The sequence below is a fragment of the Marmota marmota genome, unplaced genomic scaffold, assembly GCF_001458135.2.
Source record: "Marmota marmota marmota unplaced genomic scaffold, marMar, whole genome shotgun sequence".
In the NCBI taxonomy this organism is placed as follows: Eukaryota; Metazoa; Chordata; class Mammalia; order Rodentia; family Sciuridae; genus Marmota; species Marmota marmota.
This window is the reverse complement of record NW_026000221.1, coordinates 7,653,585-7,679,749: the sequence shown is the minus strand read 5'-3', so window position 1 is coordinate 7,679,749 and position 26,165 is coordinate 7,653,585. Positions and strand designations below refer to the sequence as shown.

Sequence of the window (26,165 nt, the reverse complement as noted above, 5' to 3'; positions counted from 1 at the left end):
TTGGTTGGCATCCATTGTCTTTCAGTGTTTGAAATACGTTGTTCCAGGATCTTCTCGCTTTCAGCATCTGTGATGAAAAATCCGTTGTTAACCTTATTGGTTTACCCCTGAATGTAATCTGCCTCCTTTCTCTTGTAGCTTTTAATATTTTCTCTTTGTTCTGTATATTGGATGTCTTCATAACAATGTGTCTTGGCGTTGGTCTACTGTGATTTTGTGTGCTCGGTGTCCTGTATGCATCTACAATTTGTATATCCGTTTCCTTTTTTATTTCTGGAAAGTTTTCTGTAATTATTTCATTCATCAGGTTACTCATTCCCTTGGTTTGAATCTCTATACCTTCCTCTATCCCGATGACTCTTAAGTTTGTTTTTTTTATGTTAGCCCATATCTCTTGGATGTTTTTCTCGTGATTTTTTACCAGCCTTTCTGAGTTGGCTAGACTCTTTTCAAGATGATATATTTTGTCTTCATTATCTGACGTTCTGGCTTCTACCTGCTCCACTCTGTTAGTGATACTCTCATTTGAGTTTTTAATTTGGTTTATTATTTCCTTCATTTCTAGAATTATTGTTTGATTTTTTTATTATCTCTGTCTCCTGATAAAGATGCTTAACTTCTTTTATCTGTTTATGTAATTCATTTTCAATGTGTTCTTTCACTGTTTGAATTTGCTGTCTCGTATCCTCTTTAAGGTTCCATTCCATCTGTCTAAGGTATTCCTTGAGATCTTTATATGACCATTTTTCTGATGACTCTAGGTCCTCCTGAGTATTTAGGCTGTCCTGCATTGTTTGTACTCCTTTTCTTCCTTGCTTCTTCATGCTGCTCATGTTACTTCTTGTTCTGTTTGACTGCTGAGTTACTATTAATCTTATAAATTTATTTGATGCTTGGGAGGAAAGATATTAGAAGGGAAGGAATAGGTCACTAAAGAGAATGAGAGTAGGCAGGTAGAATTCAAAGAAGGGGGAATAAGAAAATTGAAATAAACAACAAAAGAAAAAAAATAGCAAATAGAAAAAGAGAAAAAAAATTTAAAAAAAAAAATAATAAAAAAATGAAAATTAAAATTTCAAAAATAATAATAATAAAATAAAAAAATTAACAAAAAATTAGAAAAAAAATTAAAAAACAACAACAAAAAAATGAAAATGAAAAAAAAAATAATAAATACAGTCTTAGAGTTTGATTAACTTATCTTCCAGTAGGTGGAGCTGTGTCCACTGGGCCAAGCTTCTCCTCTCAATTGGTGGGAACCAATCACTGTGCAGCAGCTCTTCCTCCCAGACTGGGCGGGTCTCCAATCCTGAGTGCCTAGGGCCTTCTCTTGTGTCTAGTCACTTCCCCACTTTTCCTCAAGCCAGGCCCCACTCACCGGTGACGCTCACCACAATACTGGCTACACTCCAGGTCTGCTGCTCCTGGGAGCCCTGTTTTCATGAACGCCTGGGCACACTCTCCCTGTTTGCCATTCCCTCAGACCCTAAGTTTGTAGAGCTTGGGGCTGAGATCCCCCAGCGAATTTGCTTGCCCTCTGGTAGCAACGCCCCTGGTAGCTGGTGCAAGAGACCTCAGTTATCAGCACTAGTGGGAACGGTAGCCGGGAGTTCCGCGCCGCGAGTCCCGCGCCACTCCTGATTCCCTCAGTCTGGCTATCGCGCTCACGGGACAGCTGGGAGGGGCCCTTAAGGTTTCCGTGCTGTGTGGAGAGGGATGGCTAGGGGATTACACACCTGTCGCCGCTGGTTTCAATGAAGTTATCTCCTCCGCTGCATTATGGTGACGTCAGTTCTCTGCCATGGTGGTATCCCATGCAAATGGTGACAGTTCGTTCCCTTTGCCGGGTGACCAATGCAACGGGTGGGTCCTGTCTCTCCCAAGCCCCGTTTCAAACCTGTGGCCACTGCCTATGAAGGCTCGGTTGGCTTTTACCTCCGTAAGTTCAGAAGGGCTGACCAGTTATTTCAGCGGGGTCGTTAGTGCTGAGTCATGGCAGTTTGGCTGCAAGAAGCAGGCAGACGGGAGCTTGAATGCAGCCGATCCAGGTTCGGTGTGTGTTCTGAGAGGCCCAGACTGTTCGCCCCAGATCCACGTCAGCTCAGCATTGCCTAGTGATCCTGAGCAAGCAGCATTTAGACAGTTTACGACTCCTTATGCCCGCGCAGCTGAAGAGGTCAGAGAGTTGATCTCTCGCCGCCCGTCGCCATGTTGGATCTCCTCTTTTTTGGTCTTTAATTGAGTTGAGCCTGATGCTGACTAGAAGTTGTAGCTATAATGCCTGTACTTTGGTGGCTAGGAATTCCCTCCCTAAATCCAGAAAGGAACGTCCACACACACAAGCCTTGGGTCATGGGGTGTGCCGAGGTACCACAGCCCCAGGTTGCCTTTTGTCTCCTTCCCAAACCATCATGATGTGCTTATTCCCCTTGGGAAATTCATTTGCAATACTCAAACATGCTCATATACTAGTGACCACTATGTATCCCTGTCAACTGACCTCATTACATGATAGAATTCCTGTTAACAATAATACAGAGGGGACTTTTCCCCCTGTGGCCTTCCCATGTTCTCAGACTTGCTGGCATAGGGTAGTTTGCTTAGCATGACTCTTCTCTGGTTTCAACCAGTAGCCTAACTTTGAGAATATAGAGTTATATACTCCTGTGTGTGCACACATATACTTTGCAGACAAATTAAGACCCAAGGTATCCTCATTAGAATAAGACATATTCCATGTTTGTATACATATGTTAAAATTGACTCTACTGTCATAAATTACTAAAAAAAAATAAATTAATTTTATCACAAAAAAAACAACAGCTAAGTCTTCAAAGTCTGATGTTTTAATCTGTTTAAAACCTCAGTGGATATTCTTTGTTCTTGGCTTTTTAAAAAAATGGAATGAAAAGAATGAGGTTGCAATCTTCATATCACTGATAAGAAATAGTTGTTTATTTAGTTTTACCTAGGAATGTCACCCAATAGCTGGATGTCTCTGAAAAAGTTTCTTAACTTTCCTGGATAGGTTTTATAATATGTAATTGGATATAATACATTTGTCACAGGGCTATTGTAAGAATGAAAACTGTGTCATGAAAAAAAAATTTTAAAGTTATTATTCCAAGCTATTATTCCCTATAAGGACACATATAGCCCACCAATCAAATAATGTACAAGCTCTCCCAATGAATAATAGTTATTAAGATGATATTTTATGAATCTGGAAAACCATATATTAATATGAATAATTGTATTCAATTATCACTGCTTAAAAAGATACTTACAGAGCCAAATAGTCATCTTGCAAAGCCGCTACATTTTCACGAATTATTGTTGAATAAATATTCCATAATGAGTTAAGCCTTTTTAATAAATACTTCTATAAGCCACAAAGAAAATATACAGTTAGTTCTGACTCAGAATACTACATTTTTATTGTATTTCTTTTTATTTAAAAAGATATTAATAGAGAAGTTACATATTTCTTCAGAAATTATCCTTATTTATTATTAAATGTATAATTGTTTTCTTTTTAACTTTTTGGATTCAGTTCCTCTTACATAAAAGTGGTTTATAATAATGCTAATGTTGTAGCTTTATTGTGAGGATTGAGTAATATAATGTCTATGAGCACACTACCTGGCACATGGTCAGAACTCAGTAAATATTAGCTATAACTAACATTTAATATCAACCAAAACATTTCCATATGGAGAAAATATATAAAAATGTAAAACAACCTTTCTACCTTAACATTTCCATGCCAAGTGTACATATATACATACACGCGTGTGTATATATATCATGTCTTTATATATAATAGAGTTTTTAAAGTTTTATAATATGTAAATGGATGTGATACATTTGCCACAGGTCTATCTTAAGGATATCATATCCTTATATACAATAAAGGTATCTTTATATGTAATAAAAATATTATATATATCATAGCCTTAATATATATATATGTGTGTGTGTGTGTGTGTATGTGTGTGTGTATATATATATATGTGTGTGTGTGTGTGTGTGTGTATGTGTGTGTGTATATATATATATATATATATATATATATATATATATACTTATTTGGTTTTGCCTAGGAACTATATCATATCTTCAAAGTAATGAGAACTGATTTATGCCCTGGACAATCTAAAGCCCCGAATTGAAATAAAGTTCTCTGAGCTTCCAGCTCATAAATACAAGATTATGAAAGTTAGACAATTACTAACATATTCCTAAGAACAAACTAAATGTTAATCATTGAAATTCTCTGAAGATAAGTATTAATTTTTTACTTCTTTACCCATAACCAAGCATTAGATGTTATCAATAAGCCAACTCAGTCCCCAAAACAGTGCCTTCTGCCACTGGCCACCACCCCTATGCTCCACTAAGTTCCCACCAGTACTTTTGATACTAAAAAAAAATCAACATCTAGGACCTGAGATATTTGTAATGCCACCCACAGAATGACCCCGAAATGAACACACTTTCTGACTCGCTGTGGCCCCTGAATATCAAAAGGGTGGCTCCCTGGCTCTTGCTTTGATTATACAGGTGCCATCCCATAAGTGACTGTTATTTAGGATGTAGCAGTGAAAATTCTCCTCTTTATATTCTGTCATTGATGGTGGCATATCATTTCTTCATTCATTAATTTAATTTCCCACTTTTTCTTCCTAATATTAAAAACAACTACAAAGCTTTTATTCTTTCTGGAATATATTCCTCTGATTTTAAGTGTTGATCCGGTAGATGAAAGTATTGCAATTATAAAAACAGGGCTGTTAAAAAGACCTTGTGTTTACTTAACAAACTCTTAGAGAAATACTTTCTAATAGATACTGTCCTTTTCTATATGAAAGAAGATGCATTATTTCCTTCAGTTCTGGTTTCTTAAAATACACTGTCACCTTACCAAGAATGAAGTACCCTTGCAAATTTCTCTCATACTTATCTCCTAGACCAGCTAAGAATAATCAGCTATTACTAAGAAGACTATAGCTACATGGAATGAATTGACAGTTACTTTGGGAAAGAGCTGTCTTTCAGATGCTGGCTAGAATATGGAAAAAGGAAGAGAAAATTTATTTTAAAACTACATAACATGGGCTAAGACGTGGCTCTAAGTAGAGTGCTTGCCTAGCATGTGCAAAGCCCTGGGCTTGATCCCTAGCACCAGAAAACAAAACTACATAACAAAGCATGAAATTACCTTTAATAATGGGTATGTATCATAGTCGTTCACATCAGAAACAAGATCCCTGGTTATCAAGTTTACCAAGACTTCATACCATACTATGATTTCATCTTCTTCAGCAAGGTACTTGGTTAAATCAAGTGCTGTTTCAATCTCAATATAATTGCTTCTGTTTGGTTTAAAAAAAAACACACACAGACACACACTTTCAAAAAACCTTCACCTGCTAAATGATTTGTACTGATTCCATATTTGTTCCGTGCTTCAATGCCTGACTTCAATAAGGTGTGTGAATAAATCAAAAGGCAAGAAGGTTACTTAAGATTCCATGTTACTAGTAAAATGAAACACAAGAAGTGTTGCCAGACTTTCCATTTCAATCTAGTACATTCATGCATCCAAACTGGAAGCTGTAGAAAGTCCAGGCCAAATGTTGGCTCAATTATTGGGCAAGAGAATATTAGATATCTATTGTGTGTTTTTATGAGAGTATATTTTCTATTCAATATATATAAAGTCATTATCTAATGCTCTGTCAGCTGCCAGTGGGCACATAATCCATAAGACCCTACGCTTGCCCACTGTTAAGAGCATTGGTGAGGTGCAGAAACTTGCTATTAGGTCCCGGGACAGGTGATGAATACCATAAAGTGGCAAAGAAAGAAGCATTCGCATGGAAAGGGGGAAATATGAAAAGAGGGGACAGTCAGAGAAGGCCTCATGGCTTTTTGGAAGAACTTGAGAAAACCACTGAAGGATGGGTAGAATTAAAATGGACAGAGAGAAGGAAGAAGACAGCCCAGAGAAGGAAGAAGACAGCCCAGGACAAAAGTAACATGGGAATTAGTGTGATGGGCAGACCAACCTAACAGAGGGAGGGAATTTCCTCTATGTGTGGTGAGAGGTGGAAACTAATAGGTGAGGTGGTTCAAACCCTCAAAGACCCTTGAATGTCAGAATGAAGAGCTTAGGTTTGGTGGGAAAGCACTGTCAATATTTAAGTAACTGGGGTAACATGATGCAATTGATGCCTAAAAATTTCACTGCTGCAGTGCTGACAAAGACAGAATGAAAAATTCAAAAGAACTAAAGGCCTAGAGCCTAATGAAATAGGTCCTAATGCAATAGGCCAGGCAAAAGATGCCAAAAATTTTACTTAGCATGAAGCAACTAAAGTTGTAAGGTATAATCCAAAGGACACAACAAGAATGAATAAATAATACATACAGACCTGTGAAACATGAGAGCTGGAGAGCCAAAAGGAGAACATCTGTTAGGTTTCTAGTTTGAGTAATGAGAATAGTGGTATTCTTGACACAGGCACAGAAATTGATAGCAAGAGCATTTTGGAGATAGAAATAAAGTTCAGTGTTTAAATGACTAAAGGATAAACATAAGACAGGAGGAAAGCAAAGTTGATGTGTCAATTTAGAGCATTTATTAATCATCATATACCATCTGGGTACTGTACATATATGAAATGGTCACTGAAATCATAAGAATGAATGAGCTATCCAAAGGAAAAGGAAGAAGATGACATAACCATGATTGGGCTTCAGTATGCTCACAGCAATAGGAAAAAGCAAAGTCAAATACATGAGGAGAATTGGGTTTGCAAGTGGAGTCTCAGGAAGCTGAAAAGTTTTTAGGAAGTTGTAGTCAACAGTATCAAAGTCAGGGTGTCCTCAAAGAAGGTTTTCAGAAAGGTTTTGCATAAGGAAATTAGCTGCAAGTCACAGAGGGAAAAAGCAGCAAAGACATGACATCCTCAAGAAATATGACAGGACAATGACACAGAGCATGCTAGATAACTTACTACATTATAGCCCTTAATTTTATTGCATGGAAATTTTAAATCTGTAACATATATTAATTAATTTACCTGGTTAAATACTTAGCAGTGCATCTTAATTACTCTGAATAAATATATTTAAAGTCAATAATTCTGCAATGCATTAATATACAAGCTAGATCTCATTAAAATTATACCTATAGTCATCACCTTTGGGTAAAGAAATGACTTCGAAATCTCAATTGATAGACTATTTATTTTCAGCAACTCTTTCTGCTATAAAATTCCAATATGACCACAGAAGTTGAAACTAATTCTAATCAGTTAAGTCATGTGTATACTAAAGAATAAACTCTTTGCAATGAGGCTATTATTTTTTATGAATTTTAGGTATACTCTAAAACAACTATGAGAGAAGTAAACATACTCACTTAGACAAGGAAAAAGCATCGTCAATCAACTGCAGTCTGTGAATAACAGGAATGGCCTGCAGAATAAGACCCAAATAGGTGAAGGGAAAGATGAGAACACTTTTAATAAAATATTTTTTTAAAAAAATAACATTTTAAATATCATTGCTGCCTCCAAAGTATTTTCACATGAATTATCTCATCCACAAAGTAATTGCTAAGGACAATCCCCATCATTTATTCATTATACATCTATTTTTGATAAATGATCCCTCTGGACATCAATCATAATGTTAAAATATAGCAGAGAATTTTGCCAAAGTACTCCCTAAACATACCACATTAAAAAATAATAAAAAGGTAGCCATATTTAAAAGGCCTCTCTAAAAACAGAAAGCATACAATAAATTGTAATACAGTGTCCAAATTATGTTCAGGTGAGTTTTTGGCATGGGAGGACTTAAATAAATATTATTTCACACCACTTTGGTAATACCAAGGTATTCTGTCTTTTTAAGATTTTACTGATGTGTCACATAGCACCAACAGAGTCCCTTATATACATGAAAAGGTTGGTACCTTTGGCACTAACTGGTTAGCTTTTGTCCAAATTCCTTGGCATTACCAGGTCACAGGACTCTGAACTCAGCTTCAATACCCTCCAGGTGCCCAAAGCCTCCTACATCATTCCTTAAACATCTCCCAGCTCTTTGGTATATTTGGTCCTAGAAAATTTATCTTCACAACATTCCTCTGAGCATCAGAGCAAGCCAAGTTAAATTCTTCCCTCAGTAATAGTCTCATCACTTTTCTAGCAACATTAATACTTATATTTTCTAGATGAATACTAATACTACAAAGTAGGATTTATTTGCTCACCAATTATTTTGTAGAAAGAATTTACCTCCATTTTTCCATAAATAAATCTATTACGGTTTCAAGAAATTATTGCTAAAATTACATAACCTAGTATTTTGTGTTGTAAAGTGCCCTTAGAAACTAATAAGAATTTAGCCACTTTGATAAAGATTTTTAAAGAAGATATTATTTTAAGTGGATTTTGTAAGTTTATTTAAAATCTTATTTAAAAAAAAAAGTACTGCAGGGTGTGGAGGCACATGCTTGTAATCCTAGAGACTCGGGAAGCTGAGGCAGGAGGATCTCAAGTTAAAGGCCAGCCTCAGGAACTTAGCAAGACCCTCAGCAACTTAGTGAGATCCTGTCTCAAAGTAAAAATATTCTTAAAAAATGACTGGGGAATGTAGCTCAATGATAGACTGACTCTGGGTTGAATCCTCAATATACATATTTTAAAAATTACTGAAATGTTCTGAAAACCTGACCTGTGGTTTGATCTTTGTTAAACATAATACAGGTATCAATTATTTAATCTCCACAGCAGCACTTTAAGGTTGGTATATTATACCCACTATACAAATAAAGAAATTGAGGTGCTGGTCAAAGAAGAGGTCCAAGTTCACACTTATGGTAAATGATGAACAAAAAAATATGAACATGAGTCTCCCTGACCCAGAACCTATGGGTCATCATGCCATATGGCTTCCTCAGGGAGAGAGGCTTATTGTGTCCTCACAGCATTTTTGAAAAGCAGACATTTAAGACATATTTTAATTCAACACTGCAGTTTTATAAATGGGATCTAAGTGACCTGCCCATGGTTCACAGCACATCACAGTAGAGCCAGCGGCATAGATCCCTAAGCCACCATCCATTGCTACTAGTGGAGATTCGGTTTAATTCAACCAATTAAAATCTATTTAATTTGAGCTGTTCAACCTTAGTGTTTATGGATTTCATAGTGATTTCATAATGTAAAGTGATATTGGATCATTATTGCTGTTTTATGAATTAAATTCTGTCCTCTGAGGAAGCACATGAATATGTTTTCAGGAATAAAGTTAATATTTTCTAACATATATTAAGTAACTATATGGGCTTAGAAATTTTAAGTATTTTTAAACCTACATCATCTTTAATCCTCATGATAAATAAGACATAGTGATATTTCCATTTTAAAGTGAAGAAATGGAAGCAGAACATTTAAGTCACTTGCCACAGTTTGCAAAATAATTAGTAGGAAAATGTATTCTGATTTTCACCTGAAGGTGAAATTATTTTGGAAAAGCAAGACGAATGTTCAAAAACATAATGCATTCAACCAAAACCACCCCTTTTCTAAGAATAAGAAAAACAACCTCTTCAGTATGGCTGGAGGTGAGGGGTGGGAATAGGGATGGAGTCTCTTCCCATAAGAGAGCTCACCTTCTAAAGATGAGAGAGGACAACCATGAACAGTACTTAATTCAAACTACCCAACATAACCTTACCTTAGGGTCCTTCACAAGCTGTTGACTTAATTTTTTCCAACCTAATTTATCATAATTAACTCTATAATAGCCAGTCATATTCAAATTTAAAATCACCCAGTCTTGGTCAGAATCTGAAACTTGCATTTCAGGGAATACTTCTACAAAAAAATATAGGAATAGTTTGAAATGGTACATTTACAAATTTTTTTCAATACATTTTTATATAATTCATTCGCAGTTCTAACAATAAACCTAACAAAAAATTTTAAAATTCAAATTATATATTGATCTTACCATATAATTATATTTTTTACATGTAATGGCTTTTAATTAAAACTTTTCTTTAAAGTTCTATGTTCTACAAGAAGGATACATTTTAGTTCTAAATGAGGTCTCAAAAGCTAGACATTTGAACATCTTATTCACTGCCTTTATATATGTGTATATATGAAGCTGTTTTTTAAAATTTGCTACTTACTGCTGCTTTTGTCTAGCCAGACTAAAGATTGTGGAGCTCCATTTTTTATCCAAAGAATAGGGACAATCCATGTGTCACTTTGGGGAAGAAAAGCAAAAAATTAGTTGATTTTAACACATAAGAATGCACACTCTGAGCCAATATTAAAGACATGATAAAATAGCAGACAGAACTGGAATTCTTCGCTCATTCCCTCTGGACTTTTTGCTCATAGGATTATTTGCTAATGTTTTTACAAATAGCCAGTTTTGCTTTGGCTATTTGCTCACTCCCCTCTCTTATTGTGTCTTACAGATTTATTCTTACAGTGTAGGTAGCTCCTAAGACTGTTTTATATCTGCTCCCTTCAAGGCCAATTTATGTGAAATTATGACCACCTGCCTCTCTCAAGGGCATTCAAAGGCTGTACACAGACCCAAATCAGTCCATGCCCAGAGGTGAAGGATAGTTTAAGAAAATGCTTAATAAATGTTTAAAAATACTTTTTAGTCTCTATCTCTCTCCCCATCTGAAATATGCTCAACAGAAATCATCCAGGACACTTATATTTGTTGGATCCCTACATTTTTTTCCACATTGGTGGGTGTGACCCAGATGAACCTGCTGACCACAGGGAGCTCATTAGTCATCTGAAAAGACACATGACTTGGATGTTGGGCAGCATTTCCAGTCTTGCTCAAATTTTCACATGCCTGGTCTCTCAGACTTGCAAGTGTAAGTATGTGTTTTTTTTGCAGAGTTAAGACTTCCCTCTCTTTCAAAGGCACAGAATATTACAGTGAGAAACAGCCCTCAGTTCTCCTGTTTTCTTTCCCCTGGGGTTTTAACGAAGGAGTAGGACAACCTGAAAATTTTGGTGATGGTATTTGAAAACTGATTATTCATTTGTGCTGATACCTACTATAATAAAATGTGAAAACCAAAACTATCAAAAACAGTTGAAAATTAACAAATTAAGAAAGGTAAAAGAGGGGAAGGAGGAAGTGATGAGTTCTGGGCAACTACTTGACATTTCATTTTTTTACAACACTTCCCTAAGATGTGTCAATACATTTATTTTATAGATAAGGGAACTGAAACTCAGTTTTATGGTTTTTATTTTGTTTTTACACGGTGCTCTGTCACAAAGCTATATCCCCAGCCTTTTTAAATTTTATTTTGAGATAAGGTCTCTCTAAGTTGCTAAGACTGGTCTTGAACTTGCAATCCTCCTGCCTCAGCTTCCTGAGTTGCTAGGATTATAGGTGTGTGCCACTGTGCCAGTCAGAACATCTAAACAAGATGAACCTAAGGTTTGAATTTTGGTGAGATCAGTGTTCCACGCAGGTCTAACTGCATCTAAAGGCCATAATTCCTGTGGCACTATCTTATTGCCTTTTACCCAGAATCTAAAGTATTCATTACCTCTATCTAAAAGACTATGAGCAACATATAACACCCCAAAGCCTTGGTCACTGGCATGGCTCTAAATCCCAGGAGAGGGACATGCTTTGGGCCCCTAACTGCAGATCTCCAGCCTTGCTCAGGACTCTGGGGCTCTGTCTCACCCTGGTACACAGTGGCATCCTATGTAGAGTTCCTTTGCAGTAGGCCATGTGCCCATCAAGGGCTATGCTTCCTCCCCACTGGCTGGTTTCCATTCCATCAGAGCTCAGCCCAAGGCAGGTGAAGACAAAGAGAAGCAAAGTTACCTACTTGTGGGCTTGAAGAGTCTGATTTTCAGCCTTTCCAAGATAAAATGGTTCCTGTTTCATGAAACCAGTAGACACATTCAAAGTGACGACTGGAAAACCACCCCGGTGTGTCCAACTGTCCATTATGGTTTTTACTGTTGCTGGCAAAAGGATCTCACTCTGGTTATCTATGGCCTGGTTTAAAAAAGATCATCACAAATGCAGACACAGTTATCAGCAAAACCTTTTGAAGTAGCAATCTCCTAAAAGAAATGCAGTAGCTATGCTAGTCATCATCTACATAGTAATCCCCAGTGATCTGGGCCAAATTCAGAACGCTGTTTATTTCTTTACAGTTATCCTTTGGCATGAGGGGGATTTGTTCCTAGACTCCTGGAGATATCCAAATTCACGGATTCTCCTGTCCCTTAAATAAAACAGAGTAGTGTTTGCATGCAACTTATGCACACCTTCCTGTATACTGTAAATTATTTCTATACTACCTATTGGGATGTAAAAACTATATAAATACAGTGACTGTTATACTGTATGATTTAGGGAACAATAACAAGAAATAAAGTTCTGTATATGTTCAGTACAAGTCCAATTTTCTCTAATATTTTGTATCTGGGGTTAGTTGAATACAGAGAAGTGACTATATATGAGTGGTTACATACTTCATTTATTCATTCATTTACAGAGTACATATTTATGAATCTAGTTTGTGCTCTGTTTTGGGCATGAGAATACAGAGAAGACTAAAGACACAATTCCAATTCCTGACCTAAGGGAGTTTCACAATCAAGGCAAAATTGCTTTTCTGTGAAGCTGCCATTGACCCCTGGCCTCCCAATCTTGTACTATAACAGACAAAACAACCCAGAAAGAAAGTATCCAAAAGTAGGATGATTACCATTTGAAAATGCCTCCATAGATCATCTTGCTCAGCATTTGAGTAAGAAAACATCTTCAAATATGACTGTAAAAATAGGGAAGTTAAGGTTGAAAAATAGCATGCCTTAGCTATATGTGTTTGCTGTCATCCAGGTAGCAACTGGTCTGCAAACTCACCTTAAGTGCATTGATAAATAAATGCTCATTCAGGAAACTGGAAAGCATCCGGGCCATAGATGCTCCCTAGGATGTAAGAAGCTGTTCATTATTTGCACAAAATTCAATATCTACATACTGACACGTTGCATTTTAAAAAGCGATATTCTGGGCTGTGTTCCTGATCGCATTTTGTACTTTAACTGAAAGCTTGAAGTATCCCTAAATATACTGATAAAATAGTAGTCTGTCACTAATGAAGAAGTAAACAGTGAGCTAGTGTACTACATATAAAAAATTGAGGGTACACTAAAATTTTTTGATTCAGGTATTTATATGTAATAATGTATTTCTCAGACAGAATGATCTGTCTTTATAATAATCTATTTGTGATGATTTTCAACCTTTCCAAGATAAAATGGTTCCTGTTAATATTTTCTAAGTTATAACTAATTTGACTACATTTTCTGAAACCCATTTATTCAATAAAATTAAGGATATTCATATCAAAAGTTTTAAGTTTCACATTAATCTACAAACCTTAGAATCCATTTTATATAACTTTCTGCAAGAACAGAGGAAAATATCTAACTGCTTTTACCTTGTTGTATGTAAATAAGTCAAAGAGCTCATTTATGTCACTTGTTTCTGTGAAATTTTCCACCTTCATGGATACAGCTCTAGACACCAGGGCATGATCTTCTTTGAGGACACCATGTAAAAAGTTAGAAAAAAAGACCTCATTCTATAAAGGAAAAGATTAAGCCACATTAACTTCTGGAGTGTCATAGAAACACAAAATTAAATGGTCCTAAAACACTTCCAAAAACTTCTATTGAAGGGGGGAAGAAAAGAGAAGCATCTGTGAATCATAGTAGGCCTAGAGTCATAATTCCTTGAATAACAAAACTATAGGAGACTTCCCTTCCCATTTTATACCTTGTTGTATTTAAAGAATCATTATAAAGTTAATGTGGTATCTAAGAGTCGTGTACATTTCCCCTAAAGAAGCCCATGGCTACTTGCCAGGGCCTTCCAGAGGGCATTTCTATGTAGTTTCAATCCTCTGTAATTTGATTGGTAATTATATTAGTGATTCCTTAAAATTGATCAGTCTCTCTTACATGGACATTTACAAAGCCAAAAGTATACTAAATTTGTAAATCTGCAAGGATGTAGACATAATAACTTACAATTGGAAAGAAATCCATAGGCATTCTGAGAAGGCAGTTTATTATATTTTAATGAGAATCGCAGAAATCTCCTAGAGACTCTATCACACATAACAAGGACAACCTCTCTCTGATGTAAATCTAGGAAGGAAACCGAAATCATAGACAAAGGGGGATATGGGATGCCAAAAAACAGAGAAAATATAATGGAGAAATTAAACAGACAGTTTGTTCATAACCTGTAGAGCAGGTCAAGCCCCTGGTAACGCCTCAAATCCCTACTGTCTTTGGGCTCTCCAAGTTTACTGTCTCACCCCTTGGGATGTTATCAGATAATATTTCAAATTGTGTTCTATGTCCAATGTTCTGATCAACTCTTTCCTATTAAATAGCAGTTAATTTTAAATTAGTAATACTATTGATTAGGCCATTATCAGACTCTCTCTTCCCCAAATGAGAAAGCCAATCACATAGAGTAATGTGTCTCAGACTTTTTTTTTCCTTCCCAAATGGAGTCTCACTCTGTTGCTCAAGCTGGCTAGGAACTTGCAAACCTTATAATTTAGTCTTCTGAGTAGCCTGAATTATAGGTATGTACCACTAGGCCCAGCTAGGTATCAACTTTTAATGTAAATAAGAATCACCTAGGAATTTCATCCAAATTATGTTCTAACTCAATTGGTCTGGGTTGACACCTCCATTTCTTATAAACTACCTGATACTACTGATATTGCTAGTTCAAGAATCACAGTATCAAGAATTTAGAGGAAACATCTATACAGGTCTGCTCCTATTTATTAAGGATAATGAGAATCGCAGAAATCTTCTAGAGACTAGATCTCTATCACACGTAACAAGGACAACCTCTTCCTGATGTAAATCTAGGAAGGAAACCAAAATCATAGGCAAATAGGTTGTATTGGTTTAAACTCAAGAGTTCTTGAGAGTTTCTGTTGACCCAAGTGTCATATAAGCACAACATAGAAAATAGTGAAAATAAAAAATACCCATAATCTCACACCCAATATAAGCATAACTACAATGTTAGTATAATTCTTTCCTATCTTTTTTCCTATATATTGATTCCCATAGTTGTAAAAACTTTTATATTCTACTTTACTTATCACATCATTTTAAAATTTCACTACCTCATCTTCATAATTAACTCTTATAAGGACCGCTGCATTGTAAGTGAAAGAGAAATGTAAACTTGAAAGAAATAAGCCAAATATAAGAAGCAATTCTCACAGGTGGTCAAGTCAGAGGTGAACTCCTTTTTTTTTCAAAGTTTATCAAACAGAACTTTTGCAAAAGCTAAATAAGAAAATAAGTAAACATAGCTATTGGTACAATGGACCATAATTGACTTAATCATTCCCCTGTTATTAGAGATTTGCGTTGTTTCTAGCTTTTGCTGTTATAACCATTTTAATGAACGTTTCTATACTACATGTAACCTTTTCCCTATTTTGTGGGGCTTCCTCCCCTCAGAATGAATTGTCTCTGTCTCTTTTGACTGCCTTGTATAAGGTTTTACATAATCTTTAAGGTATCACTGTGACCACCCAAGATAACTGTGATGCACTGTATGTAATAATTAGAACATGCTCAATAAATGTTCCACTGCTGTGATTATTTATCATCATTGTCATCATCATCATCATTTCTTCAGGGTTGTTCTGAGGATTGGATGAGATAATGTATATAATAATCTGTAAGCATATAATAGAGAGCTTAGTTGATGATAGCTGTCAATAAAAGGACACAATAAATGCTCAATAATCTGTTGAATGGCAGCATGAAACCCATTTAAACTCAGAGGCATTCAACAGTGTGCCTCAGCTTACAATAGTAAAGACAAACAAGATCTGCCACGTTGCAGAGTCCTCCACAGATCGGCTATTTCCTTAGACCAGGAAGAAGAAGAAAAGTCACTGAGTGACAATGTCAGAGCTGGAGCTTTGGGAGCCAGGAAACCCTTGGTACTCAATGTTCTGAACCCTTGACCACGACCCAGTCACATCATGCTTTAATGACTTGCAGCTGAAATTAGACCAAGATGTAGAAAAAATGAAAATGTTTCTGCATATGGTTCTGTGATTCCATTAGTCAATTTCAATCAAATTACTAAATTAAATGGAAGCCAAAGTTCACAGTCTCCAGAGAAAAACCTTAAGCTTTTTAATCACAAAGCTCATGGCAATTTCCTCAAGTGCCAAGATCTGATGTTCTTTTGGCAAGAGTTATACTCACTCCATTCCACAAGTTATTGAGAAATATAGACCCAGAAAAAGAGTGATTAAGAAACCAATGATTAAAAAAAATCAACTAAATGGTGCAATTTTAACTTCAAAATTACCAATAATAAGTCTTCATCAAGTTTGCCAGAATCTGGTAATATCTAGCCAGTCTGGTTGCATTAAGAGGTAACTGAATTGATGTTAATGATCCACTCACTTAAGAAAAGAAAGGGTGGGGGCTGGGGTTGTGGCTCAGTGGTAGACCACTCGCCTAGCATGTGTGAGTCACTGGATTCGATCCTCAGCATCACATAAAAAAATAAATAAACAAAATAAAGGTATTATGTCCATCTACAACTTTAAAAAAGTTAAAAAAATAAGAAAGGGTGAATTTCATTGTCTGATGGGAATGAAACTGCATTATTGATTTAAGTGCAGTTAATCTGGGATATAACCAAATGCTTTTGAAAAGTTATAAATAACATTAACCATGTGTGATTCTATTTCATAAAAGAATTACACACACAATTTTGTAGGTACACTTGAGTATATTGAAAGGATTTTTGAAGAAAAGATTTACTCCATGTATGCAAAGTTTATATGTAGAGTAAAAAGTCAAAATGAACACACACACACACACACACACACACACACACACACACACACTCTGGCTCCCTGAGATTAGAAACACTTTCGTGTGCTCTCCCTGAAAAGCAGTGTGGTTGAAAGCCTGGGAGTTAACAGTCCTGGCACTGAACCTCAGACCTTGTAACTTGATGCTTGATGCATCAGTTCCTTCATCTGTAAAATAGAAATAACAACTACACTCATATATGTGTTCTGAGAATTAAATAAGATGATGTATGTATAGAACTCTCAGTGCTTTACACTGATATTCTGGGTATCTAGGTGAATGCCAAATTCAATTTTATTATTGTTATTATCACATTATTCTAGTTATTATTATCTATTTATTATTTTAGTTATACTTATCAGCCTAGGCTCAGACAACTGTGTTGTAAATACAGTTCTGTTCAGTTAGTAAAACAAGCTTAGGAAAGTCATTGAACATTTCAGTCTCCTGTTCTATATAATAACATCTAAACTCATTTTTCAGGACAACAGGGCCTGTGCACAGTGCAGGGGAGGAAAGAGGAGGCACTGCAGAGTGACAGGGCTGGGACTAGGGGCAGCTTTCAGAATGCAGGATGTATGGCCTGGAAATGGGACATTAAGAGGTCTCTCCACCTCAGAACTTCCCAAACACTATGATTTCACAAACAGGGAAAAGGAATTTTTAAAAGTTTTTATGAGTCAAAATAGGTTTTTCAATTTTTTATTCTGCCAAACAATCAACAGAAACAAATATCTACTATCACCATCTTTCATAAAAGAAGGAAATTTTACTACAAAAATAATGCAGTTGGCCCTCCATACCCATGGATTCCTCACCAATGGATTCAACTAACTGTGGATCAAAAACATAGGGGGGAAATTGTGTATGAACTGGATACATACAGACTTTTTTTTCTTCTAATTATTTCCTAAACAATATGGCATGACAACTACTCACATAACATTTGTATTGTACCAGGTATCAACCAGAAACCTAGAGATGATTTCAGGTATTGGGGAACATGTGCTTAAGCTATTTGCAAATATTACACTGTTTCATATAAGAGAAATCTACAGACTTTGCAATGTGAGGGGTATCCTGGAATCACTCTCCCAACGAAAGCTGAGGGACAACTGTAGAAAGAGCATAATCTTAGAATCTTCTTTATAATGAATAGACTTCACTTGTAAAAAAGATCTGGTGAGTGGAAATCAGCATCTCAAGTATTAATAAGCAGTTTGAATGAGTGAGGGTAGGAAGAAGAGAGAAGAGGTCAAGATTTGGAACAATGAGGAGTGAGATGACAGAGTAGCTAAGCAAGAGTAGCAGGAAGGAGCAACCCCAAAGACCAGAGAAGTGACAGGAGGCAGAAACCAAGTAGGGATGTGGGTATCGGGAATGCAAGCCAAGAAAAGAACCTCTGCTTTGCTTGAGAAGAGAGGTCTATATCAACAGATAACATTATATCTAAATATTTAAATATCTAAATCAAATCAAGTCAATTTGGCTTTTTCATGCCATTCTAAAAGCACTACCTAATTACTACAACTAAACATCAGAAATAAAAGCTATAGTTGAAACCATCAGGCTTTCATATCTATAAATTTTTTAAAATACATACTACTCTTTATTCCAATCCACAAAGCAATATCAACAATAGTATTCTACAAGAGTCACAATAATTAGCATATCACTTATCTTTGAGGCCATAGACTACAGATTAAAACTGCTTTAAAATTTAGTCTGGGTAGTGTTATTATAGGCCAGGCTAGGCAATGACCAAACAGACTCCATTTTACCCTGAGACTCCATATCATGTAAGAAATGCTTCTCCCATGGGAAAGCTCCAACTCTGTACCCATTAATAGTTACCTAGCAATTCTTATATAAAAATTGTTCTCTTTGCTTTCCATATTTCTTGGGCAATTTACCTTTTCAGAGATTAATTGTCTAGGCGTTAGTAACCATTCTCTAACTTGTACTCAACTAGGGTCATTTTGACCCACTTCCTTTCTGCTTACTTGCTGCTATGCCAACCTGGAAAGTGCTGTGGGAAATACTAATATATAATAATACCATTGCATTGTCTCATTAATTGCCCAATTCAGCTCCTGTACTTGCTTGCTTACATTGGCTAAACCCCCAAACATCCCTCTTTCGGTTTTTTGGCTTAAATATGAGGCCAACTGAAGGCGGGTGCGTCCCTCTGACCATCTCGCTTTTTAGAGAATAGAGTGTCCGCTGCTGGCCAGCAATAAAGGCTTAATTGGAATGGCAATGTGTGGTCTGAGAGTTATTTGAGAGTCTCAGTATCGGTATAACAGTAAAAATAAGTGAAAATAACCAAAACCTAATAAAAGGCAAAGATTATTTGCAAACATGTTATAAGATGAAATGATAAAATATTAGGCATCCATTAAAATTTTTTTCTTATAAAAGAATTCAATGATGTGTAGAAATTCTCATGATATAAAATGGAGTAGAAAAGCATTATGAATTTCTAGGTAATTCCAACTTCAAAAAATATTTAAAAAGGTAATTCCAGAACAAAAATATATGAAAAAGATAATATGGATCACCTCTGATATCAATATTAGTAATTTAATTTTTATATTTTATATATTTTCAACAATGAATATGCTTTAATTATAAATTAGGAGAAAATTTTAAAATAAATTTAACAAACATACTTACTCTTGGAAGTTTAGGATTGAAGTAGTTAATTATTCCAAACTCAAAATAAGATGCAAAACCCTCATTGAGCCAGATATTGTTCCACCAATTCATGGTAACCAAGTTTCCAAACCACTTTTGGAGATGGGAGAGAAAAAGAGCTTTCTTAAATTTAAGTTATATTTATTGTAATTGCATGTTAAATAAATGCAAGTTCAAAAAGACATAATTAAACTTTATTTGCTATAAATAACAAAACTTGAAAACAGGATTCCAAAAAGCAGGCATTGTTTTAGCATGAGATACAAGTCATGCATTTCTCTTTTGTAATTATTTTCACATCCAATGATTGAAAGCAATTTTTGTTTTCAAACTGTAACATTTCTTAAACTGTTCACATTGCCCAAAATTATTAGGTTTAGTTAAATGAAGCAGAAGTCCTGACTGCTGAGTTACCACCTAGTAATCCTTGCACATTATACTCTAAACAGGAGTTCATTGTGTTATGTTTTAAAACACGACTTGATCTATGCCACATACAAATCATTCAAGTAATCATATGTTATGCAATGTGGTCTGCTGTAATTATTTTCTATTTGAACTGAACAGAAAAAATAAGTGTGCATTTTGAACGGAACTAAGAAAGAAAAACAATAATTTCCAAAACCAACAATGCACTGGGATTTAACCAGAGTTTTGTAATAACTGTTAGCAGCCTGTATTCAAAAACAGAATGCAACTTAAGGTATAATAAAAAATGACACTTGTGATGACTGATCAAAGCCGGTGAAAGTGTGTGTGTGTGTTGATTATACACTGGGGTGTTATTCAATCCTAGTAAATTGCTCTTTTCCAAACTTCTTATGGAGCCACATCACTAAGAAGTAACACTTCCATGCTTGAGATGATTTCTTTCTTGACAAATGCATGTAAATGAAATAGACTGAAATGCAGATGTGAGAATTTCCACCAAATCCAAGGGCTAACCTTCTAAAATCACAATGTGAAGGAACACTGATCTAATAAAATAAATGTTTACACTGCCTTTGCTGATGCAGCTAGAGGATTAATTATTGCTCTCCTCACTAATATGTTGCCTGTATCCATTTAATCTCTTTCCAAAGTAAAATTAAGTAAAAGTTTGAAACAATTCTTTGATAAAATGTGTGTATTTTTAGCGACCCTTTTGGGTATCCTGTATTTTAAGATAGAATGAAAAACAAATACTCAGAGCTCTGTATGGCTTCTTTCTTTTTTTTTTTTTTTTCTACTAGGGATTGAACCCACGGATGCTTTGCCACTGAGCTACTTCCCCAGTCCTTTTTATTTTTTATTTTGAGACAAGGTTTCACTAAGTTGCTGAGACTGGCCTCCAACTTGCAATCTTCCTGCCTCAGCCTCCCGAATCACTGGGATTGCAGGTGTGAACCATTGTACCCAAATGCTTATTTTCCTTGAAGAAGACTTTGTGGATCAGTTATCTCTGAATGTAAATCCTTACCCCTTGCCTGGACTTGAGGCCTCATCACTATGGTCCATCACCAACAGCCCAAGTCCAGCTGGAATCCCACTAAGCAGATCCTTCCTTGATTTTACTCACTGTCACATTTTTTAAGGTTTTTAAAAAAATGTTGTGTGGCAGTGTTTTTGTTTTATGCTATTTTTGGTAGAGCAGCTGGAGAATACCTCCATGTGAAATAAAAAAAAAAAAAAAACATTTTACCACATGCCTGGTGTCCAATCTCATGGGAGAGAATGTAGGAGATCAGAGTCTTTTTCTCGGTCAGTTGATCACTTGGTAGCAGCAACAATAATGATTCATCAAACATCAGTAGTCCCCAATTTTCCATTGCACGGTTGTCAAAAACAGGCAACGCAATTAAATCTAAGTGGATTTAAGTGGAGGAAAAAATGAAATCATCCCCTCCAAAAAAGGTTAAGATTTTAGCTATAAATTATCTTAACATGAAATTACAAAATTACTGAAACTTACAAGAGAATATTTATAACCTGAGGGGAGAGAAGGCTTTTTAGAGAGTAACAGCAAAGACAGAAAATAAATTGTTTTGATTATATAACTATTTTGATGAAGGATGGATTCAAATATACAAAGAACTCTTAAAACCCCAAAATAATAAAACAAAATGGGGAAAAGATCTGGATAGACACCTCACTTAAGATGATACACAAATGGCAAACAAACATGTAAAGATGCTCAGCATCATTTGTTGTTAAATATGTGTACATGAAAATGAAAATGAGATACCACTATGCAAACTGGGGTTTGACCAGAATTGGGTAATTAAATGGCTACTACAATGGCTTAAATCCAAAACACTGGCAAAGCAAATTCTGGCAAGGATGCAGAGCATCAGGAACTCTCTCCTCTTTGCTGGTAGAAATGCAAAAAATTATACAGTCACTATGGAAGACAGTCTGGTAGTTTCTTTAAGAAGCAAAATATAGGCTTACAGTAAGATTTAAGGATTGCATTCATAGGTATTTACCCAAATGAGCTAAAAACTTACATTCACACAAAACATGCACATAAATGTTTACAGAAGCTTTACTCATAATTGTAAAAATTGGAAGCAACTAGAATGCCCTTCAGTAGGTGAATGGATAAACTGGTACATTCAGTATTATTCAACACAAAAAGAAATGAGCTACAGAGCTATGAAAAGATATGCAGGAAACTTAGGTGCACATTGCTAAGTACAAGAAGCCAGTCTGCAAAAGCTAAATACTGTGTGAGTCTAAATATATGATATTTTGGAAAAGGTAAGATAATAAAAACAGTAAAAATGTCAGTGGTTGTCAGCGATCCAGAGAAAGATGAATAGGTGGAGCATGGGAGAATTTTACAGCAGTGAAACTATTCTGTGTGATATTATAACAGTAGATACACATCATATACACTTGTCAAAACCCAAGGAACTATACAACACACTTCAGCTAATAATACTGTACTAGCATTGGCTCATCAATTGTCACAAATGTACCACTCTAATTCAAGATGCTAACAATAGAAGCCCATAGTGAGAAAGCGAAGAAGAGGGGAGGTATGTGGGAACTCTCCACAATTTCTGCACATTTTTTCAATAACCTAAAACTGCTTTAAAAGTAATTTAAGTTTAATATTGAATGCCTTAGTTCATCAAAAATAACTGAAACAAATTTGAATGACAAACCACAAACTAGAAAAAATATTTATAATATATACCACACACACACACACACACACACACACACACACAAAACTAGAAAGTGTGTGCGTATGGGTGTGTATGTTTATGAGGGGAAGGGAATCTGTCAGAAAAAAAAGAAAAAACATACTTAGGAGGATGAGGTCCAGAAGTTCAAGACCAATCTAGGCAACAGAGCGAGACCCCTTAAAAAAAAAAAAAAAAAAAGCCAGGCATGGTGGAGCACACCTGTAATCTCAGCAACTGGGAAGGCTGAGGCAGGAGGATCACAGATATGAGACCAGCCTCAGCAATTTAGCAAGGCCCTAAGTAACTTAGTAAGAACCTGTCTCAAAATAAAGAGAGAAAGAGAGAGAGAGAGAAAGGGGGAGAGGGAGGGAGGGAGGAAGGAAGAAAGGAAAAAAGGGCAGGTTGGGGATATGGCTCAGTGGTAAAGTGTCCTTGGGTTCAATCCCCAGTACCAAAGTAAATAAATTAATTAAAAGAATAAGCCTGATTTGATGGCTTATTACACCTGTAATCCCAGTGACTGGGGAGATTGAGGCAGAAGGACTGCAAGTTCAAGGCCAACCTTGGCAATTTGGCAAGAACCTATCTCAAAATAAAATAAAAATGATTGGGACTGTAGATCAGAGGTACAACCCCACTAGGTTCAATCACCAGTCCCACAAATAAATACATGAATAAAAATAAAATAAAAAGAACAATTCACCAAAGAAGTCACTTAAACAGCCAAGATCTTATTTAAAATGCCCATCTGATTAATTATTTAAAAATCAAAAGTTAAGGGGCTGGGGTTGTGGCTCAGTGTTAGAGCACTTGCCTGGCATGTGTGAGGCACTGGATTCAATTCTCAGCACTGCATATAAATAAATTAATTAAATAAAGGTCCATCAACAACTAAAAAATGCATATTTTAAAAAAACCAAAAGTTAAAAGGATATACTATAATACTTTCAAATGTACAAGATTAATAATTAGTGTTGATGCATATATAAGAAAACTGGCACCTAAGCTGATGGGTAAAAGTGTCAAAAAGCACAATCTTTCTGGAATAATCTGGCAAAATTCCTCATAATCTTTAAAAAATGTTTATAACTTTTGACTAAACCATTCTACTTTTGGAATTCATACCGAAGCAGATAATACAGATATATGCTAATATTTCCTTATAAGGATTTTATTTAGTGTTTTCAAGGTAGCCAAGGTTAAATCAATCCAAATGTTCAATCACAGAGGGTTAAATAAATTACTTTGTTAAATTAATGTGTAGGAACTCTATGTTTGAAAACAATAATATAAAAGAATGTTTTGGGCAGGGGATGTGGCTCAAGCAGTAGTGCGCTCGCCTGGCATGCATGCGGCCCGGGATCGATCCTCAGCACTACATACAGACAAAGATGTTGTGCCCACCGATAACTAAAAAATAAATATTAAAAATTCTCTCTCTCTCTACCCCTCTCTACCTCTCTCTCTCTTTTAAAAAAAAAAAGAATGTTTAGTTATTTGGATCTTGTTCCTGTGTACCGTTAACTTAAACAAAAAAGGAATTCAAAAACAGTGTCAACTCTATGGTGCCATTTTCATTTAAAATGCAAATAGAAAGAGATCAAGACTGACTGATAAAATATAAACCAAAATATCAGTCATGGTTTTACATCTGCCTGACAGCATTACAGGAGACATTACTTTTCTTTTTTGTGCTTTTCTATTTTCTTCCAAATTTTCTACATTGTGATTATTTATTACTTATATTTATAACTAGAATAATAGATGTTTTTGTTTTCTTTTTCTAATGGAAGAAATGTCATTCTTCTAGTCCATGCTACCTTTGTTAATGAACATGCTAAATTGTGCTATGCTGAATATTTAAGTTGAGTTTACACCCATGAGGAGGAGTGTGCAGCCAAGAGCCCCATAGTCCATTGCTTAGCACCTCCATTGCTCAGCGGGCCATGGGCACAGTTGGTCTTTAGCTACCTCCACCTCAGTTATTCTTCCTACTACCTGCACCCACACCCATCCCACCTACCAACCCACCCACTTCTCTCACAAAAAACTGCTCTGCTCCAGCCAGCCAACCCAATCCCTCTTGCTCCCCACAGTCAGAGTCTTTCTCTGCTCATGTTGTCTGCTATCCCAGGAAATCCTCTGCCCAATCTGTGAATGTTATTGAAATCTGTGGTCCAATCGTCCAATCTCACCAGCTCTAAGAAGCCATTTCATACTTCAGCTGCAGTTAGACTTAAGAGAAATCCTTGTTTCCTGATAAACTAACATTCATTCACACAGGACCCTGTTTTACTTGACTCAAATGATTAACTCATTATTTTAATAATATAAACATGCGTGCATTTACCACTCAACCCTTTAAATAGAGGGTGTCAAGCTATATGTTTTCCATCACATTTTATATTTGCCATTCCCTTACTTTAAAGAAATATTATCATGTATGTATGTATATATATTTATACATAAATATATAGTTTAGTTTTGTAACAAAATTCAGAGTAGTTGAATAAGTGCTTTATTTTCATTGCTATACCAATTTTACATAATGGAAAATTGCACCATCATTTATTCATCATTTCTCCTATCAATGACTATTTTGTTGTTTTCATTTTGGGGTTATTATAAAAAGTACAGCTATGACTTTTTTCGGTACCAGGAATTAAACTCAGGGGCACTTAACCACTGAGCCACATCCCCAGCCTTATTTATTTATCTATTTATTTATTATTTTAAAGCAGGGTCTTGCTAAGTTGCCTAGGGCCTCCCTAAATTGCTGAGGTTGTTGATCCTTCTGCTCAGCTTTATGAGCCTCTGGGAGGCTGGGCCACTGTGCTCAGCTAGCTATGAATAATCCAGTTGACATCTGCTAGTACATGTGTATTTAGATTTCTCTTAAGGATTTACTTAGGAATGTTATTCTAATGTCAATACTGAAAGAGAATAAATATGCTTTAAATGGTTGTAATAACTGATACTCTCATTAAGGATACTGCATCTTCTCTAACAGTTGCCACTTATTAAAATGTTTACTTTCTGACAACCGAATATAAAATGATGCTTCACTGTGGCCTTGGATATTCATTTCTCTGATTACTAATGGAGTAAAACATCTCTTCATAAATTTATTAGCCACATATACTCTCTTTTCTTTTCATCTAACTTGTTTTTCTGTTGGGTTGTATTTTCTTACTTATTTGTAGATGTTTATATATTTGGGACACTTCAATTACCATTTCTTCATCCTCTTTCTCTTAAGACTCTTATTTGCCTAATACTCTATCTCTTGCTGATATAATTTGTTACTTGT

General features: G+C 35.6%; 1 protein-coding gene across 2 annotated transcripts in view; it reads right to left on the bottom strand.

Moving 5' to 3' along the window:
• Positions 1–26,165, bottom strand: part of Lvrn (laeverin) — a 77,426-nt gene that overhangs the window by 19,374 nt on the left and 31,887 nt on the right. For both annotated transcript variants that reach the window (XM_048792008.1, XM_015488606.2), the window contains exons 5-15: positions 21,371–21,525; positions 19,662–19,775; positions 13,541–13,684; positions 12,961–13,026; positions 12,803–12,868; positions 11,912–12,084; positions 10,217–10,293; positions 9,757–9,896; positions 7,430–7,485; positions 5,222–5,375; positions 3,288–3,382 (exon numbers count right to left, since the gene is read on the bottom strand). In XM_048792008.1, coding sequence (XP_048647965.1) covers positions 3,288–3,382; positions 5,222–5,375; positions 7,430–7,485; positions 9,757–9,896; positions 10,217–10,293; positions 11,912–12,084; positions 12,803–12,868; positions 12,961–13,026; positions 13,541–13,684; positions 19,662–19,775; positions 21,371–21,525 — 1,240 coding nt within the window. The remainder of the gene's footprint in view (positions 1–3,287; positions 3,383–5,221; positions 5,376–7,429; positions 7,486–9,756; positions 9,897–10,216; positions 10,294–11,911; positions 12,085–12,802; positions 12,869–12,960; positions 13,027–13,540; positions 13,685–19,661; positions 19,776–21,370; positions 21,526–26,165) is intronic.